This window comes from Filicampus tigris, chromosome 14 (genome assembly GCF_054856515.1).
Source record: "Filicampus tigris isolate MCC_2025a chromosome 14, RoL_Ftig_1.0, whole genome shotgun sequence".
Classification (NCBI taxonomy): domain Eukaryota; kingdom Metazoa; phylum Chordata; class Actinopteri; order Syngnathiformes; family Syngnathidae; genus Filicampus; species Filicampus tigris.
Window position 1 is genome coordinate 20481727 of NC_141230.1, and position 19986 is coordinate 20501712.

General features: G+C 46.9%; 1 protein-coding gene across 2 annotated transcripts; it reads left to right on the top strand.

Moving 5' to 3' along the window:
- Nucleotides 1-1033: 1033 nt before the first annotated feature.
- On the top strand, nt 1034-19774 carry zmym2 (zinc finger, MYM-type 2). Of its 2 annotated transcripts, none has more exons than XM_086050729.1 (24): nt 1034-1580; nt 5411-6094; nt 6677-6830; nt 7109-7257; nt 7870-8018; nt 8091-8253; nt 8461-8673; nt 9410-9560; nt 9720-9835; nt 9918-10043; nt 10364-10514; nt 10612-10784; nt 10977-11142; nt 11769-11797; nt 11879-12017; nt 12093-12214; nt 12460-12616; nt 13106-13249; nt 13488-13564; nt 13774-14064; nt 15057-15171; nt 16154-16393; nt 16863-16986; nt 17270-19774. In XM_086050729.1, the coding sequence occupies exons 2-24, from the start codon at nt 5426-5428 to the stop codon at nt 17463-17465; spliced, it is 4014 nt and encodes a 1337-aa protein (XP_085906855.1). In that variant the 5' UTR covers nt 1034-1580; nt 5411-5425; the 3' UTR covers nt 17466-19774. The 2 variants fall into 2 exon arrangements, with proteins under 2 accessions (XP_085906855.1, XP_085906854.1); XM_086050728.1 differs by lacking the exon at nt 1034-1580 and adding an exon at nt 1594-1857.
- The last annotated feature ends 212 nt before the right edge of the window (nt 19775-19986 follow it).

Consider the following 19986-nt stretch of genomic DNA (forward strand, 5'->3'; position numbering starts at 1 on the left):
TTTTTTTTCATTTTTTAATTATTGTTTATCACTTCCATTTTACGTTTTCCCTTATGATGTTTTTTGTTTTTGAATCATCACTTTTTAATATTTTTTTTGTCGCCCTTTTAAAGACATAATTTGCTTTTATTATTCTTGTATTTAGACGAATCCCTCATGCGTGTGTTTAATGACCGCACAAAAAAAACCTACATATTTTTCACTTTATTGATTTTTTATTTTATTTTATTCATCCATCTTTCATTCTTAGCCCAAGCGGTCGAGGCAGATTGCAAGCCTTTCCTTTTAGGGGGCCTCCTTTAAAAGTAACAATAAAGACTGTTTTTGTTTGTGTTTTTTGAACATGCGTTGGGGGAAAGGTCTATACTTGCAGCGTTGGCTCGACATGATTCATCATCCCAAAACCAACTAATTAAGGCATCGATATTCATTCACGGTCTTGATTTATTTTTGTTGAACAAGCGTCGGAGCAAAAGAGAGAATGTTTGAGCTGAAAATCATGCGGGATGGGAGCACAAAAGCCTCCTTGAGCAAAGTCAGCCCTCCCTGCTGCCTTCACTGACGCCATGGAAATGTCGCACACGCGACGCTTTTCAGACTCGGTCACTTGAATGCACCTGGTGCGGCCATGTTGTGCACTTGAACGCAGCCCCCGTGACACCTAATCACCATTTATGTACACTTTAGTTTCACCTCACAACGAATGAACGCATTTTATCCCCTATTCTGGTTGGTTATTTTTGTTTATAATTCCCAGAATGGAAGGTAAACTCTGTCACCCCGGATCCTCGCTCCTGATTGGACCCGAACTCCGAGCACTTGGGACGATTTCGACCCTTGCGTCAACGCCGATAGCGTCCAAATGTGAGGTTAAACAGGAGATGTGTTCGCTATGGCCAAGGTTAAAGCTTCCTAATGGGGCCAATTTAATTGCCAACTCGGTGACACGCTCTGCGCATGCGCAGGAACACAAGGAGGAAGGGAGGAGGTGGGGGGGTTGTGTGATCGGAGTGTGGCACAGGGACGGAAATAAAGACCTCTCACTCTATCTGGATTTCCCAAAGTTTTCGCAAGGCACTTCCGGGTTAGATTTTTGTTACAATTTCGCCTTTTTAAGCGGATAATTTTCATTTTTATTGAGTTGATATAGCCTAGACTTTTAAGCCGTCAAGTACTGTTTTGTGAAGCACCTTAATGAATTAAATAAATTAAAGGCGTGACTTCCGCGTCTGTTCAAGATGGCTGCCGCGGTTTTTTTTGTTGTTGTTGAGAAGGTGACCGACGAATGGACGGTAGCTTTGAGTTATTTCATGGCGTTGCTCGAAAAAAAAACGTCGTGATGGTGTTTAATTAGGGAGTGGAAGTAGTTTGATAGCATGAATATTGAACGAGTTGGATGCCCACGTTAGCACGTCACGTGACAACTCCCCCGGAGCCACTAAATGTGTCGTGAGTGAGCCGTCTGTTTCGCTGGCGATCTTGGAGCGTGGAATTGGCTGGTGTTGCGTTGTGCGCATGCGCCTTCCGGGATTAATGTCAAGGCACAAAAGTGGCGCTACACCGTGTCGAGCTCTACTCCGGTAAGAATCAGCCTCGTCTCTTCCAAATTTCCTCTCACTTTTCCTACATTGCTTCTCAAAGCCCTCAAAGTGGAAAGTTTGGGCAACTTTTTTTGGTCGCCGCTTGGCCTCGCCGGGCCTCCCCTTACCTCCGGCCGCCCGCGTGTCTTGACACAGGCGACGCGGAGACACGTTAAAGAGTTGATTGTGAACGATGTGTGTCCGAGTATTGTTCATTTGGAGCCCTAATGGCGGACGCTAGGCACTGGTTTCCCGCTGGGTGGCGACGGTGGCAATGGTGAAAGGAGGGGTGTGTGTGTGTGTGTGGGGGGGGGGGGTCTTGTTATGTTTATGGATATTGCCCTCGCCTTTTTTTTAAATCACAAACGATACGATGGCTGGCGTCGCTTGTTTACCGCCGCATGACAATCGAAGCCCGGTTCATGTGATACGTAACGCCGGCGGCGGCGGCGGGGGGGGGGTTGGTTGGGTGTAGGAGCCGTGGGGTGGTTGAGAAGGGCGCCCCTATCGGAGGCTCGGTGCCATCGTAGCCTGATTGCGCCACGGTTGGCGGCGAACTTTTCAATTAAAGCAGGTAGGCCCCGAAATGGCCTTTAAATCACAACTCCGCGTTCGATTCTGGTCCATTTTTGCCGTTTTCACACGGGTGGATAAGCATCTTGTGACGTTGCAAACCTCGTAAATTTGTGCGCGTTCGCCCACAATGGCGCAGTTGGACCACGTTTCTCGGTGGATCTCCCCCCTCCCCACCCCACATACACAACTTGGGAGGCCGCCCCCCCACTCCTCTTACTACCACTGGGGTGGGTTTGAACAGTTTGAAAGTTTTGGACCAGCCAAGTTGGTTCCGAGCCGGTGTGCTCGACCATCTCTCTCAGGCCGGAATTTGTGATCAGGGCTCGGCCACGGAGTGTTGAACGTGGCGCCACTTGTGCCCGGTCCTCACATCCACCCACACACACAATAACAACAACCGGAACGGACGCCATTTGCAATATGGGCATGCTTTTGACGCCCATTGCCCCTAATGTCTTTTTGTTTAGCGCCAGTTGTGCAAATGACGTCACTGAGGCGACATGATGATGTGATGTGCTCAAAGACCACCCCCCCCCCGCCTCCCCTCCCCCAGGCGGCCTGGTGATTGCGTCATAAGGCTGTGGGGGAGGGGGTTATTTGAGGTCTATTTCTCATTCGAGTGTTCTGCATTGCAGTCATCTATCTACTAAACTGCAGAGAGGGTCAGGCACCTGGTAGGGACAAGTGGTATGTTCAGGAACAGGCTTTTTTTGTCCACGTTTTTATAATAATAATGAATAGTTTACTCAGAAGGGCTGGATTTGATTATGTCCTCAATTGTAGAGAGTGCCTAGCTTCCATTTGAGACATTTACAAGGGATGAGGTCTTTATTTTTACAATTTTCTTGCAAATATCATTTTAATCTTTGCTTATTTACTCTACTTTAGAGAGTACCTATATTGCATTTGGTGTAAGATGTTTAGCATTTGCCTTAGTGCAAGTATACATTTTACGTTTTTAGTAGATGTCTTAAATATTGTATTGCGTATTTCCTCAGAGTGGCTGGATGCAATTGTTTACGCATGTAGCTAGTCCTCCGCGTCATTTGGTGTGAGGCGTTTACGGGGGGGGGGGGAGGCCTTTATTTGGGCCAGATGTGTAAGGCCTTGCCTACACGTAGCTGTGCTTTTTCAACAAAAGAATAGGTAGACAAGGCCTAAATCAGGGGTCACCAAGTCCGGTCCTCAAGGGCACCAATCCTGCATGTTTTCCATCTCTCCCTGCTGCAACACACCTGTTTCAAATGATCTGTATCGTTATCAGGCTTCCGAAAAGCTTGCTGATGAGCCGATCATTTCAATCAGGTGTGTTGCAGCGGGGAGGGATGGAAAACATGCAGGATAGGTGCCCTTGAGGACCGGTGTCAAGATGATTTGGATGGGGAGGGGGGTGTTGTATTTGAGGCCTTAATTCTTTTTCTTCATTTTAACACAAATGAGTTCGCAGCTCTGCATTGCAGTATACTCAACTGCAGAGAGTGCCGGCATCTGGTAGGGCCTTTATTTATACTAATGCATTTTTACAATAGAATTTATAGAATTGTTTTTTTTCTCATCTGGTAGGCGGACGTGCTTATTTACTCTACTGCAGCCATTACCCCCTGTCCTTTTGCGGTAAGATGTTTACTAGAAGGGAGGTCTTTAATTGTAATATTGTTTTTTTTTATAGGTATATTAAGTAATAAATAGACATTACTCAAGTCTCTCAACTGCAAAAAACACACGGCGACCTTGAGCGTTAGATGTTTACTGTAGGGGAAGACTTAATTTGTGCCATTGGATTTAAATCACTAAATATTATAGCTGCTGAAATGTTTAGCTTGCTTTAATGCTCAGGCACTTTTTCTTGTCTTGTCATAAACGTCAGCTTTGCCGTTGCCATGTCTGCTCTTTTTGTGGTCAAGACATCTACTGTGACATCCTTTTTACATCCCTGCACAATAATACAATTTTATATATTAAATATTACACAACGTGAAATGTTTAGTATGCTACGCTCAAGTTGTCGCAAACGGCAACTTGACAGATGGCACGTCTACTGTTTCCAATTATCGGCCCCTTTCACACTGCCTTTAAAAGCTGACCCTCCCACCCAGGCACGCACACACACACACACACACACACCCACACACAAAGGGCACAGTCACAGCGTACACTTACTCGGCTGTGTTCTGTGTGAAAGGCACATGCAGTGGTGGCCATTCTGTGCACTCTCTGTGTGAAACTGTCATTCATTGAGGTAAATCACAGTTGCAGCATACCACGCAGGAAATGGGGGGTTGGGGGGGTCTTTATTTGTTGATTGGACGTGAGGTCAGTGTGTGCGTGCGTGTGTGAGCGAAAACATCAGCTTCCTGCTCCCAAGCATGTCAGCCCGCACTTCCTGTCACATGGTGTGTCGACCCCCCACGCCCCACCCCCCTTCCCGGCCCAACTCCACAGATCATTTTTCACTTTAAAATGGCCACATGCCAAAATGGCAGCCCGTCCGAGCGCACGAGCGAGACAATCGATTAATCATGCCTGCGATGCGTTACGGGTCTGCTTTTGATGCAGCAGCTTTTGCCGCCATCGCCCTCGTTAGCACGTGACATGAAAGGCAAACCCCCACCCCCCTCCTCCCATCCACGACTCCCTCTCCCTCCCCGTTTCCCGGCCCCTTGACGCGTAGGAAAGCGACACACGCCAGATGTAGAGCTAAGAGAGCGCGTCCCTTTTGGTGGGCCTTGCAATCACCATGGCAACCAAGGTGTAGCTTCACAAGTTGCCCCGACAACAAGGGAGGGGGAGAAAATGGCACGAGGAGCAGGTGAGAAGGGGAACGGGAGTGGTGGCGGTTCGCACAAAGCCCCACGTTGTCAACGCCAGTGCATTTTATTGTGAAAGTCATTTGCCGGCTTCCACAGGTTTGCAGTGCAAAACAGAGGTGGAAAGAAATCATTGGCATAACACAAGCCCCTTTCACACGCACCTCAAAATCATTTGCGCATAATGTTCTAAGACACCGTTTTCATATCTTGTGTGTAAGGTGCAGATACGAAACGGTGAATTGAAGTCGACTCGTGAAATTCCGTGTTTGTGTTCGTTGAATAATTTGTTGGTATTAGATGAGCCCCCTTTCACACAGTTTCCTCAGAATGGACGCCTGGATCCGCAGCTGCTGATCCCAGGGCGGGGTCTCTCAGGGGAAAAAACAGGTTCTACCTAATTGCCATTTATTTTTTTTTTGTGGGGCCGGGGCGCGGGTGTTCCAGGTGGTTGCCTTAGCGATGGACGGGGAGTCGGAACCCAGCCCTGCTGTTCCGGAGGAGGAGGTGGCAACAGCAGGGGCGGCGGCAGCGGGGGAGCACGTGGAGGCCGCGGCGGCGCCCACCGCGGAGACCCCCACCGCGGAGGCCCCCACCGCGGAGGCCCCCACCGCGGAGGCCCCCACCGCGGAGGCCCCAGAGTCAGTTACCGTGGCAACAGATGACGACGAGTCACCGAAGAAGGGCGGCGGCGAGGACGACGACGACGTGGTTCTTGTAGAGGAGCAGGCCCCCGAGCCGCCGCCTTCAAAGGAGTGTCCAGAGGGCCCCGCGGACATGGAGACGCAACACACGTCGCCCGCCGAGGCAACGCCCGCAGCCGAGGCGGCGCCGCCCTCAGAGGTAACGTCGCCCGCCGCGGCGACGCCCGACACGGCGACGCCCGACACGTCCGAGCCCGCCAACCCCGCCTCGGCTGCCGAGCCCATCGTCATTGACGACGAGGAGGAGCCCGAGGAGAAGCGAGGCGACTCCTCGCCCGCCGCCCTTGGCAGCATGGAACCACGTTCGGATATCCGCATTGCCAACGTCACCACGCTGGGCCAGAAAAGGGGCGCCAGGGCCCTTCCGGGGGACGCCCAAGCCGATCTGATGATCACCTCTGTGACATCGCTGCAGGGAGGGCCAACGGTAAGATCGCAATTATTTCAATCCAAGTCAACCCCCCTTTTTTGCAGGCATACCTTTCAGACCCGCTCAGACTCAACATAGAGATTAGAGATCATATTAAATTGCATTTTTGTTTTATAATGTTACCCCTTCCACACTTGAACTTGTTCAAACGCTTTTTAAAGTATTCCTTGCGTTTCTCCCTCTGAGGCAAAATCTCCTTGGAGCTATTAATTAGCAGGAGGGATGAAAGATGTAGAAAAAAAAAAATCTAATTGCGATTTTTTTATTTTTATTATTATTATTATTTTTTTTTGGGCATCATAGACAAGGGCAAAACTAAATGGTGGCCAGGGATGACCATGGGCCCCCCGACCCCTGGTCGCTCTCTGGCCACCCCACAACTTGTGGAAAATTTAGATACCTGACTTGACTTCCATTTTCACATGGATGCAATATTTTTAGATCCCCATGATACTATTCTCTCTACTTTGCCTTGTCTTGCTCTGAAAAATGGCACAAACAATGAAGCGCAATACAGCGGGGGGTGCGCTGCATTGGCAAATGTATACACTCTGTAACACGGAGCCCCCTTTCCCGCAGTCGGGCGACGGCGCGGCAGAGGAAAACGGTCTGCAGATCAGCAGCGCCTTCAGCCTGACCCCCGACGGCACGTCCAGGAGACCGAGCGCTTCCTTCAACCCCGGGCGGGGCTCGGCGGTGCAAAACGGCGACGCAGGGACGCACAACAGAACAGGTCGAGTCATACCCCCACCACGCGCTTCACTGCCACACTGAATCCACAAATGTTCGGCTTTCCTCAGTCGTATCAAGCCCCTTTCACACTGCCCATCTAATTTGATTTTTCACCCCCCTCTCTCTCTGTGTGTAAGGTACAGGTAGGGAGCGGGTAGTTAGAAGTCTCGCGGTACCTTTTTCAAGGCCTCTTTCACGCTGTACGGCTGGTCGAACTGATATGCGTGCTGAAATGGAGGATTCAAATAGATGACACGGGCTTCTCTTGTTCCCCCGCAGACTCGTGGATCTCCCAGTCGGCATCGGTGCCTCGCAACCAAAAGCAGACGGGGGTGGACTCTTCATCCACCGCCACTTCCCTCCCCAAACCTGCGGGACAGTCTTCCTCTTCCTCGCCGGGCACCCAGCCACAACCACGAACGGTGAAGGTAGTGCCGCATCGACTACATTTGGCTCATATTTAAATGGTACATGCACCGCAAATGTACCAAATTGACATCCTATTTCTTGTTCCGAGACTTCAAATACGCCTAAACCTCTTTTTCTTCTTCATTGCATTTTATTGCAGAGGTATTGAGCGAGACACTGTATTGGCAAATACTCCAAATCAAGTGACAAAGAGGTGCAAAAAAAATGTGATTGGGACATCCCTAGTTAAAATTGTGAAATGTATTGCATACATTTTGGGCCTGAAGCTAAATTTGTCACTTTGTGCTTTTTGCATGTTTTTGTACTTGAAATTTGCTCTCTTGTGATGTTCAACAAATACCAAAATACAAGTTATTGTAAAGCAATCAAATGTTCTACCTGTAATTCATATCTTTGTTCTTGTAAGCATGAACCCAAAAGAAGTTATTTTATTCATTATACATTTTTTTCATTTAATCGGTTATCAGAATTTTTTTCAGCCAAATATTGTAATTGGCATCGGCCTCAAAAAAATCATATTTGTCGGGCCCGAATTTACATGGTATTTATAGTCTGCATCTAGTGTATTTACTGGCCTGTGATGCACGATATTCCTATCCAATTTCTCGCAGGTGACGTGTGCAAACTGTAAGAAGCCTCTGAAGAAAGGTCAGACGGCGTACCAGCGCAAAGGTTCTACGCACCTCTTCTGCTCCACCACCTGCCTCTCCGCCTTCTCGCACAAACCCGCACCCAAGAAAAGCTGCACCATGTGTAAAAAGTCCGTTTGGGTTGCTCTCCTTGGGGCTCATTTTGGGGCTCTCTGCTAACGCCGCCGCCGCCCACCCTGCAGGGACATCACCAACATGAAAGGTACCATTGTGGCCCAGGTGGACTCGAGTGAGTCCTTCCAGGAGTTCTGCAGCACCGGCTGCCTGGGCGCCTACGAGAACAAGCAGAACCCGCCCAAGTCCAGCCTCAAAACCAAATGCACCGTCTGCGGAAAGCTCACCGAGGTCAGTGGGCCCCTTTTCGCGTTTGTCAGTCAAAGCCGTCCCGTACGCGGCGTTTTCCGGGCTTGCCCCTCTTCCGTGTCTAATGTTGTGAAATGCGCTATATAAATGAAATGGTGTTGTATTGGCTAGGACTGAATAGGGTGGTTGAAATCAGCGCAAATTTCCCGCCGTGCTGGAAGCGAAATTGACAGACGTTGTTGCGCGCAGATCCGCCACGAGGTGAGCTTCAAGACGGTGACGCACAAGATCTGCAGCGACATGTGCTTCAACGTGTACCGCCGGGCCAACGGGCTCATCATGAACTGCTGCGAGCAGTGCGGAGACTACCTGCCCAACAGGGCGTCCGCCAACCACTTCCTGCTGGTGGACGGACAGCAGAAGCGCTTCTGCTGTCAGAAATGCATCAGGGACTTCAAGCAGGTACTCTGGACTTTTTCTTTGGCTTCCGATCATTTCTAGCGGTGCCGATTTATTTCTATTAAGGTCAAAGAGGTTGTAGTGTAGTATTGTTGCAGTCAAGCACTTTGACTGTAGAATCTTGTTCGTTCATTCATGCGCAGTAATGACTCCCATCATTTCCTCCTCCAGCTTTTCCCTCAACAAGCTCTCAGCTGAACACTTTGGTAGTTGCCACAAGTTGAAGGCTGAAGTGTAGTCGTTGTTGCCTGGCAACAGCCGCTCATTAGACCAACCAGATTTGCGTCTTGGCAGCGCGGCCAAAAGTATTGGGACGCCAAGGGTTCTCCAACTTTTTGCGTCTGTATTAAGAATTTAAAAAGTTGCATTTTTTTTTTTCGACAAAATAGTCGTAATGTTACGATAACAAATCAAGTAAGGTGTTGTAATGTTATGAAAATGAAGTCATACAATCAGGTCCTTCAATGTTGGGGCATTGACAACATTCTCATTTTTTGGGCTCTAAACACCATCGTAATGGATTTGGAATGACGTGAACAAGATAGGATTTAACTTCAAACTTTCAGCTTTAATTTTCTGGATCTTAACATCCACATCAGGTGAACTGTGTAGGAATTACAAGTTTGCATCTATACTTTCATTTCAAATCCATTGTGGTGGTGTTTACAGCCAAAAAGATCCTCCAAGCAGTGAAAAGGCGGAGTCACTCTTGTTTCCGGTCGTCCGTGTGCGTCTTTAGGCTCACAGCAAGCTGGCGAACTGCCTGACATGCAAGACGCTGATCAAGACGGGCGAGGTGGTCCTGGGCCTAGCCGCCGACGGCGCCATGGGCTCCTACTGCTCCACCAACTGCATGAACAAGGCCAAGATGGCCGCCACCACCTTCCACCGTGAGTAAACTTAGGTGCCGATGACTAAATGTGCAGGAGTCGATAACGCAGCGCTCTGCTTCTTTTTTTGTCAAAACAGCACTGATGAAAGGACTCAAATGCTACACAGTGGGAGTCAATGGGGTCCTTTTCTGTTTTAACGGCGTGTGTTTTGTATAGACCCGGAGCCGTCGTGTCACTTCTGCAAGAGGAACGCTTTACCGCAGTACCAGGCCACGCTGCCCGAGGGAAACGTCCTTAACTTCTGCAGCTCGCAGTGCGTCACCAAGTTCCAGGTGCACACTCACTTGGTTGTCATTGGCCATTATTTTTGGGGGTGGACGTTTTTTTTTTGAAGGCCGGTGGTCATGCTTACAGAATGCCACACTCCAGACGACCACCAACGGACAAACGACGCTGTCCTCCAACAACAACGCGGTGCAGCTCAAGTGTAACTACTGCAGGGGAGCGTTCAGCGTCAAGCCCGAGACGTTGGAGTGGGAGGTCAGATGATACTCTTCAATCTTATCAGAAGGAAGAAGAAAAAATAGTCGTTTTAGGGCAATAGTCAATGCATTTTTTCATTTTTGGGGGAAAACAAAGTACTTTCAGGGGGAAAGTAATAGTCTTACCAGAGTTTTATTCTATTTTGATGTTGTATTCTTATTTTAGTTTTCCAACAAAAGTTGTAATCTTACGAGAGTTAAGTTGTATTTTTGTGTTTGGGAGGGGTCCCCAAATGTTATGAGAATAAAATAGAATTTTTCCGTGAAGAAAGTAGTAATAGTTCAAGATGATTTCTAAATTGTATACGTGTCCTTCAGGACAAAGTGTACCACTTCTGCAGCAAGGTGTGCTGCGACGACTACAAGAAGCTGCATTGCATCGTCACCATGTGCGAGTTCTGCCAGGAGGAGAAGACGCTGCACACCACCGCCAACTTCTCGGGCGAGAAGAAGCCCTTCTGCAGCGAAGGTAACACGGGCGTCCGCCGCCTTGCCTGTTGCCTTTTTTAAATATATTTAATTTTTTTTCTAACCGTGCTTCCTTTTGACGGCGTTTTGTGTTCCAGGTTGCAAGCTGCTGTTCAAGCAGGACTTCATCAAGCGTCTGGGCCTCAAGTGCGTCAGCTGCAACCACTGCAGCCAGATGTGCAAGAGAAGCGTCACGCGCCAGCTCGGCGGCATGACGCGGGACTTCTGCAGCGAGGCCTGCGCCAAGAAGTTCCACGACTGGTACCACAAGGTCCGTTTTGGGGGGGGGGGGAGTATCACCTAGCCATGTTCTGTTCAGGGCTTTATGCTCTCAATTGCAATATGATTATCCACGATAGAGATTGGCCAATGCAGATTCGTGGTATCTTTAAGAAAATTTGCAGGAATCTTATGTGGGAAAAAAAAACCCTGAAAACTGACAGCTTCTCTGAATGTCCACTAGGCGGCGCGCTGCGACTGCTGCAAGGTTCAGGGCCAGCTGACGGAGTCGGTGATGTGGCGCTCGGAGATGAAGCAATTTTGCGACCAGCAGTGTCTGCTCAGGTTCTACTGCCAGCAGAACGAGCCCATCATGGCCACACAGAAAGGCCCAGAGAACAGCTGCACGGGTATGCATCAACACCACACGCTAATTGTTTACAACACGGATTCTGTACTGGTGCTATTGTGTTTTGAAGTGGACATTTTGGGGTCAATGTGGCCATATCCAACGGTCCTGGCACTTTATTTATTTATTTATTTTTTTCCTAATTAATCCATCTAAGACTCTTTCACTTAGCAACATGAATGAAAATTGCTAACCGTGTCCATCATGAGTCGATCCATTTAAAAAAAAAAAAAAAAGTCATTTTGGTTTGAGACATTTGAATCTTTTTGAAAAGTCAACCCGTATAACTAATTTCACGCGACATAAGATTTGGTAAACATGCTCATCATAAGTAGACCCCTTAAAAAGATCTCTAGATGCCATGCCCGAAAAGACACAGGAAGTCTGCCATTTTGCTTTGAAGCAGCCATTTTAAGGTTGTTTTTAGGGGTCCTTCAAAGACAAACTCCTTGAAAATGAATTCCCGAAAGCCACTTTGACTTAGGTTCAGGAGATTGGGTAGACTTGGGTATCATAAGTATCCCCACAAAAACAATCAATAATACATGAGGAATAACATACCGGAAGTCAGCCATTTTGGTTGCAGACAGCCATTTTAGTGTCACAAACTATTATGTTTCCTTTCAGGCATCGAATCACAAACTTCCAAACTTGGGGTGAGTACAATTTTGACAAAGTTTGCAGTTTCATTCCGTCATATTGTCATACCTTTTAAATCTCGTCCTCCCATGATGCAGCTGGTGAGCCAGGGCACGGCGGCGTACACGGGCGGCCTGATGAGGGACGTCAAAAACAAGGCAGTCCTCTGCAAGCCGCTCACCCTCACCAAGGCCACCTACTGCAAGCCGCACATGCAGAGCAAGCCCATACAGACGGGTGAGGCGGACACGGTATAGGCACACCTGATGTGATGGCAGTCAATCAAAAACTGAGCTTCCCGTGTCAACGCAGACGTGGACGACGGCGTGAAGCGGGAGTATGTTCCCGTCCCCATCCCCGTGCCCGTCTTCATCCCCATGCCCATGAACATGTACTCGCAGCTGACGCCCACGCCGCTCTCATTGCCTCTACCAGTAAGACATGAACTTACAAGTTTTACTCGTAGTGGTGGGTAGTGCTTTCCATAGCTACAGAAATCTTGACATTATTCTCATCAGTATGCAGAGCACTTATCGCAAACATTGAGCCCACCTCCTGCCCACATCTAATTGTTGACAATTACTCAGAACTGGAAGTACAAAAATATCCATGGCTAGATTTGGAGCTCATCTCGACATATGTGGTTTGGTTAACTAACCTCCGCATGTCCCTCTGCCAGCTCCCCGTGCCAGTCTTCCTGCCCACCACCCTGCAGAGCGCCGATCAGATCGTCCAAACCATCCAGGAACTGAGAAGCAAGGCGCCCTCGGAGCCCGTCGCCGCCCAGGAGGACCCGCCGTCCCCGACAGAGGTGACGTCCGAGGACCAGAAAGCAGGTAGCTCTCGCAAGCCCAAAATGGGACATTTTCTCTTGGCTGTGGAGTCAATATTAAATGTAGTCATGGTAAATATGGAACAGGGTCAACATTTACGATGATTGGCTTCAACTGTTTTCTGTACAGATTGGGAAGGAGAACTCTCTCTTAGCTCACCTCACAGTACATGACAAATCAATCTCAACACCACAGGATAATTCACTCTTTACACACCCCATACAACAGGATCATTATTTTCAACACACCCCACACAGCAGGATAATAACTCTTAATAGCCCCCACACCTCAGGATAATAACTGTTAAAAGTACACTCCACACCACAGGATAATCACTATTAATATACCCTCTACACCAGAGGATGGTCAGAGATAACACACACCACAGGAAAATCACAAGGGAGAGAGAAGAATTGCTCAAATTGGGCCCGAGTGTTGTTAGGCGCGTACCCCACTTTGATATGACTAATATGGACGAGCTGCCTGTTTTAGACGTGAAGCTGGAGAAGGAGACAAGTGAGCATGAAGATGAGATGATCACCACCAGCCCGGAGGAGCAGAAGGAGGAAGGAGATGTGGACCTGAAGAAAGAAGAGGAGGGAAGCTACATGGACCTGGAGGAGGACTTCCCTCAAGGTAATTCATTTGTGACGTTCACACCAAGGGAACCGCTGGAAGAAAAAAAAATGCATGCACTATATATAGAAGGAGCACTGTATAGGGCTGGATTACTTTGGTCCAGTTGGTCGTGTCGTGGCGCCAAAGTGTGCTTGTAGTTTGTCGCCACGGGCCTTTGAGCAACCGCTGACTCATTGTTGCTCTCAAAATACTGCGTCATTCTCTGTCGAATTGACGTTCCCTTCCTCTTCCTCAGCTTCGGCGTCAGTCCCGGAAGACGCGGAGAAGCAGCAGGAGGACGAGCGGGCGCCACGACCTCAGCCAAGGACACGAGTATGCACATGAATGTTTTCGTCATCACAATGCCACACGCCCTACATGTTTTCTGTCTTAAATCTAGTCATCTTAGTCAGGATTATGCTAAATTTTCGCTTAAGAACCAAACTTCAGTTGAGCAAATTCTTGGTATATTCCCGTTGACTCCCGTGTCAATTTTGCAACTTTAAAGGCAGTGGAATTTTACAACCCTAGTTGTGTCACAGGGGAGCAAGAGGCTGGCGGCGGAACGCAGCTTGGCCAGAACCTCGTCGGTTCACTCGCCGCCCCTGAAAGCTCGCTACGGCGTCAACGCCTTCAGACGCTGGATGGGCTCCGCAGCGGAGCCCCAAGCACCCGAACCAGGTCTGGTGAATCCCACCGAGAACGACGCGCTGAAAATGTCCGCCAACGATCTGAACGGCAAGCTGTGCGGCTTCGTAAGGGAGGTGTGCCGGCCCAACGGGGAGCGATACGCCCCTGACAGCATCTTCTACCTCTGCCTCGGCATCCAGAAGGTTGGTTTTTCTCTCACTTTCAACAACAGAAGCAGAACATTTGGTAGCTATGTCTGTCGCGAGAAGACTCACAGTGTCATAAATTGCGCAAACGTTACAGTCGATCACAGATTTAGCATAAAATGCAAAATGTCAACCGATATCGATACACTGGATCAGATTGGTGTGAAAGGTCTGTAATAATAACTTGGCTCATTAATTTGCTTGAAAATTTAGCCCCGAAGCTCGTTTCAATGGACAACAAGAAATTCAGCAGCTATGTCCATTTATGAGGAGACAATACAAAAGTCTCCAGAACCCGTTATGACCACAAAGACGCAGGAAGTATGCCTTCTTGTTTTGAATCACCTTTTATCATATCACCTTAAGTACAGTAATTGTGCATTTAGTGAAACTAGTTTTCTGTACTTCAAAATACATTTGTTGATCTTAAAGTATAGTTGAATGTAGTCAAGGTGAGAGTTTGACTTCTAAATTGCAAGCTTGCAAAATTCACGCCATTTTGAAGCTAGGAACCAAAGTTGAGCAGCGAGTGTTTCCCAGGGGACACATTTGAGTGGTGTACAGGGCTTCCCACTTTCTACTGCTGCACATGTTACAACAGCAACTCCCAGCATGGCCACATCGCATGCTCGTAGATTTTCTGCGCTTTGTCACTAACATGTAAGTCAAAACTATTTGTAATTTTGAATAATATAGTTTGAAATGTTCGGTTTTTTTTAAACTATTTTAAAGATTTCTAGATCTTACTGTCATTGGAATCTGCTGTACTTTGTTGTATCACTTGATTGGTCAAAAAAGAAAACGGTTTTTTTTTTCATTTTAGATGTTGTTTTTTGTGTCCTGTGATTTAAACCTTTTGCTGTTCACATCCTGACTACTGTGATGATCATTTGAATATGAGGACACATAAATCGCATGCTCATTCATCAATCTATTCAACCAAATTGTAAATGGAAAAATGTAATCTGGTTTTGTGGCTTTCTTTTTAGCATCTTCACACGAATGGCCAACAGAGCGACATCTTCAGCGACTCGTGCTACCAGGCGTTTGGGGAGGAGCTCAACAGGGTTTTGAAGGACTGGAAGCCCAGCCTGCTTCCTGATGGTGAGTTGTACAGAGACATAATCCGCTTGTAGCAAAGCCACTGTGGAAAGGTACCAATCAGGCAAAAAAAAAACTCCACAAAACCTATTTTGGCAAGCCATTTTTGGATTCAACCAACAGCAACTTAATTCATTTGTATTTTAGCTATAGTGTGGGGGGGGGGTGAAAAAATGGTTTTGGTAGAATACAAACATAGATGGTTGATAGCCGGACACAAACATGACTCAGCTGCAACACAAATAAATTAATGTTAGTAGAAGACTAAATGACTGCATAGACACACATATTCAAAGTTAATCTTGCACTAACACAAATGTAGAACGTTAATGTTGGTAGAACACAACACAAGCGTGAAAACACAAGTTAGTCTCTTAGTTGGACACAAACCGATGCAAAGACAAGTGTGGAAAGTTAATATTTGCTGCACAGCTTGACTTTTAAGGCATTTTAAGGAAAATGTACTTTATTCTGCCGTACAAATCCAGGACGTTCATGACAGAGCAAAAACATGGCTCGGATAAAATGCGCATGTGTTTAACTAACGTCATTGAACTCATTCCAACAAATATTAGAATTTGATTTTCCCTAATAAGACAACTAACATTACCTTTGTTGTAGCAGTCGTTTTTATATTCTGAGTTATCTGTTGTCAATTAGGCTCAAGTTAAATTCGATAAATTAGCATTTGGGCTAGCGAGTAGCGTCTCGTGATTATACCTCTTTGCTGTTCACATACTGACACGTTGTGATTGTGCTTTTGTTATATGAAGACGCTCACTGCAATACAAAATGGATGACATGAAATTGTTTACTCTCTGTGTGGTATGCAGAGCCTGCATACCTAGAGTTATTTTAATTTTGCTTATGATTGTGTTACTTGGAGACCTAAGTATTTTTTTGGAGGCTATAATTGGTGTTGTAACCACTGCATTACATTACCACACAGTGTTTATTTTGGCGTTTTTGTCTCCCCCCCCCGCAGGCTCCACATGGAGCCGCGTGGACGAGCGGTGCTTGTGGGCGGGCGGCCATCTGGGCAGCACCACGCCCACCGTCCTGCTGCGCTCGCTGGTCTACCTGAACGCCAAGCGCATGCGTTTGCGCAGCGCCCAGCAGCACCTGGACCTGTCCTTCGCCAACGTCTACGGCCCGGACGCAAAGCACCCCGTCACCACCGGCGAGAGTCGCGCCTGCGTCCGCGTGCCTTCTCCCGTCTCTCAGGGTGAGTGAAATAAGCTTCATAATAGAGCGTATTGTGGGAGGCGTGACTGTCGGGCCCCCTCAAGTTCATTGACATTGGTCCAAGTGTGACAATCCAATTTTCATCCATAAATGTTGAATTCAACATGTTCTTCCTTTTTTTTTTTAATATTCAATATTGTGAGTCTTATCCACTGAAATTGATTAGTCATCATTGATTTTTCTTTTCGGTTCACATATTTTTTACACGTCAGGTTAAATCCTCTCATAAGGAATGGCTTGAACAAGATATATAGTTCAGAAAATGTCAAATGCTAAATATGCATTTTTATACTGCGCAAAAAAAACCTAACTAGACAGTAGTAATAATTTCTGAACGGCGTCGATAATATTTCATGAAGATACAGGGCAAGTTCCAGTTGTGCCTGGGCCACCGTAACATGGCAAAGGCTTTAATGTGGGTTGCTTTGGTTACTTTGTTTGCCTCATAGTTGAAAAGGAGTCTCGCAAGAGGAAGCTGGACCATCAGGACTGTGAAGAAGACGACGACACGGGATCACTTGGTCCCGTCACGGAGCAAGAGCGACACCTTTTCCAGCTTTACCGCTCCAAGTGGTACGTTGTGTATCCTGCCTTGCCGGCTTTTGTTGAGGTTAATTCGTCAATTGATTTGATGTCAGATTTTTGAACACTGACAGAATATGACGGATTATCACCTATAGCAGGTGGGTCCGGATAGTGGGTGTCCTGTGATTATAACTCCATGCTGTTCACATCCTGAGTCTTCAGTGATGACCGTTGAACGATGAGGACTTCCTCTCTCGCTTAGCCGCGACGTCACCAAACCTCACCGCCGACACTTTTGTCACCGCCGTCTTTTGTTTTCCTCTCGCCGCAGCCCGGCGTCGTTGCTGGAGCGCTCGGACTTCTTCTATGCCCAGCCCGATCCCGGCTGGGACGGCGACGGCGCCTGGTTCACGTCCACGCCGCTAGAGCGCCACACGCTGGAGAGCCTCCTCGCAAGAGTCCTGCTGGTGCGGGACATTTACACGGACTCGCAGGAGCAAGCGGAGGAGGAAGGTGGCGCCGAGTAGCACGTCTGGTTTGGACGCGTAGATTGTTAGTAGATCCGCAGGAAGGCCATAGTGAGTAGCTCTTCCAACATTTTCTTATGTAAACCTCCTTCATTCCTATCGCGGAGCTCCACGGGACGCCGCCCACGGCGAGGAAAAACTGCATGGGAGTGGTTGGGCGTTGGGTTTCCGGTGTGTTTCTGGGATTGTTTCGGGGGTGGGGGGCGTCCAGACAGTTAGGGAATGTTTTAGCCTGCTAATGATCCCGATATGCCGCCGCCAAGCCTGATTTAAATGCCGGTGATGTCGTTTGGAGAACTAATTCAGGCAGAACTGCCTCATTGTTTAGGCTTTTGAAAAGGACAATCACGACAACAACTGTGAGCGTTTCAGCTGTCTCCCGTTCTTTATTAGACATGACATGCATGCTTTGCATTGGACATCGGAGTGGTGCTATGATTTGCGGGGGAGGGGGGAATTCCCAATATTTCGCAAGGCCAGAGAAAAGAAATGGCACACCTGTGTTGAAGTAGTCACACTTTTTGAACCTTTGATTGACGTCACATCCGGCGAGGAAATTGCCCTGCTAGTACACGCCTTTGAAACTTTTCAAAGGTGCATGTGTTTTGCTGCAGGAAAGGTCCAATATTTCGGAAGAGACAAGTGTTTGGGCCAAGAAAAATAATGACACATCTGTCCTTAAGTAGCCAAATGTTTTGTCCTTTAATTTGTCACATCCGTTCAAAAATGGCGCTGCTATTACGTGACTGTGAAACCTTTCATGAAATTTAGAGCTACATGACTTTTTTTTTTTTTTTTTTTTTTTTTTGGGTGCCAGAAAGTCAATATTTAGAACAAAAACATTTGGACTGAGAAGAGTAATAGTGCACCGATCATGATATAACTGCACATTTTTGAGAAATGTCAATGCTGTTATATGCAGTTGGGGGGAGAAAAAAAAAAGGGAGAGCTGTGTTCTTTTCCGGATGATTGCTCAGTAAAAGTTTATAACATGTATTTGGGCTGAGCAAAGTCATATCACACCCATTGCGAATCAGCCATCCATTTTATCCTTCGTCCCATCCGGCGAAGAATGACATTAAGTGTTAAGCTTCACAGCGACATGCTTTATTCAGTGATGCTGTTTTCCCAGTGGCTTAGAACACTCAAATATTTGGTAATGCCACACATATTCCGAACTAGATGTATGTTTTGCCTTCTGGTAGACGTCACAGCCATTGAAAAACGACACTGCCGTTTCCCTTGGAGACGCGTGGGTTTTCCATATTTGCACAATAGCTTGAAACATGCAAATATTTGGGCAGAGAAAACATAAAGCACACCCACATTTTGTCACATCTGTTGAGAAATTTCAGAGCTTTCGTTTACTGTAAAAAAAAAAAATTGTAGATGTATACCTTTTGCAGTGTAGCTCTTTGCCCAATTGCTTGGAAAGTATTTGGCTGAGAAAAGTAATGGCACACCCATTCCAAACTAGCCACATTTTGTTAAGTGAGTGAAGTCACATCCGTTCAGAACTGCAGCAGCTATCAGATGCTCTTTAAACATTTGCAATTTAAACTTCTTCGCAAGAATTTGAAACGCTTGCTTTTTTTTTTTCCTTTGGAGTGATATGTTTACAGTAAAAGTCCAGTAGTTTGGAGCATACACATTTTTAGGCTGAGAAAAATAATGGCGCAATCGGCCTGAACTAGCCACACATTTGTCATTTGAAGTTGCAGTTTGCCATTGCAGAAATGGAAATATGAGTTGTTTAATCTTTTGTCAATTTTTTGTACGGAAAAGTCCATTGTCTTGGAATATACGGGTATTCACGTTGAGAAAAGTAACGCCCGTTACAAGCTAGATATGCATTTCGTCCTTTGGTTGGCGTCAAAAATGATTTTTTTTAAATAGAGCACTCATCATATATTATTCGCACATTTTGTCATTTGAATTCGCATCTGTTGAGAAAGGACAGTCATTACGCACCATTAAGCTTTTGGCGACTTGTTTTCAGGAATAGTCCAACATTTGATCTACAAAGTAGCACCCATTCCAAACAAGATCTACTTTTGCCCTTTGATTGACGTTACCTTTCCTTTGGTGAAAAATGTTGCCGTTATTACGCGCCGTTATGTTTGTCAATTAATTTGATTTCTGCAGATAGTTTAATCGTTCGGCACATAAAATATTTGAGCTGAGCAAAGTAATACCACGCCCGTTCTGAATTAGCTGTATATTGTCGTTTGAATGATACCGTTATCCCACAACATTGGGGCAAAAACATTTTGGGTAAAATTTTGAAATAAAAATGCTGTTAACATCAACTTTGCCATCGCGCATCAGTAGCTACCGCTCCCCGGCAAATACTAATCAACCGAGTAGTTTGCAAGCAGCCACTAGAGGGCGCAATGGAAACCAAACAGGAGGATCTTCCCAAACGACATCACGGCAACTCTTCTGAGGCTACACCAGGCTAACACGCTATGCGGTGAATTGCGTGTCCCTATGACCAGATTTTTTTGGCGGCATCTCCTGA

Bases quoted from the DNA above. Each gene is read 5' to 3' on its own strand.
- zmym2 (XM_086050728.1), top strand. The intron at 8,674-9,409 runs GTACTCTGGACT...GTGCGTCTTTAG, and splicing joins GCATCAGGGACTTCAAGCAG to GCTCACAGCAAGCTGGCGAA. The intron at 10,785-10,976 runs GTCCGTTTTGGG...AATGTCCACTAG, and splicing joins TCCACGACTGGTACCACAAG to GCGGCGCGCTGCGACTGCTG.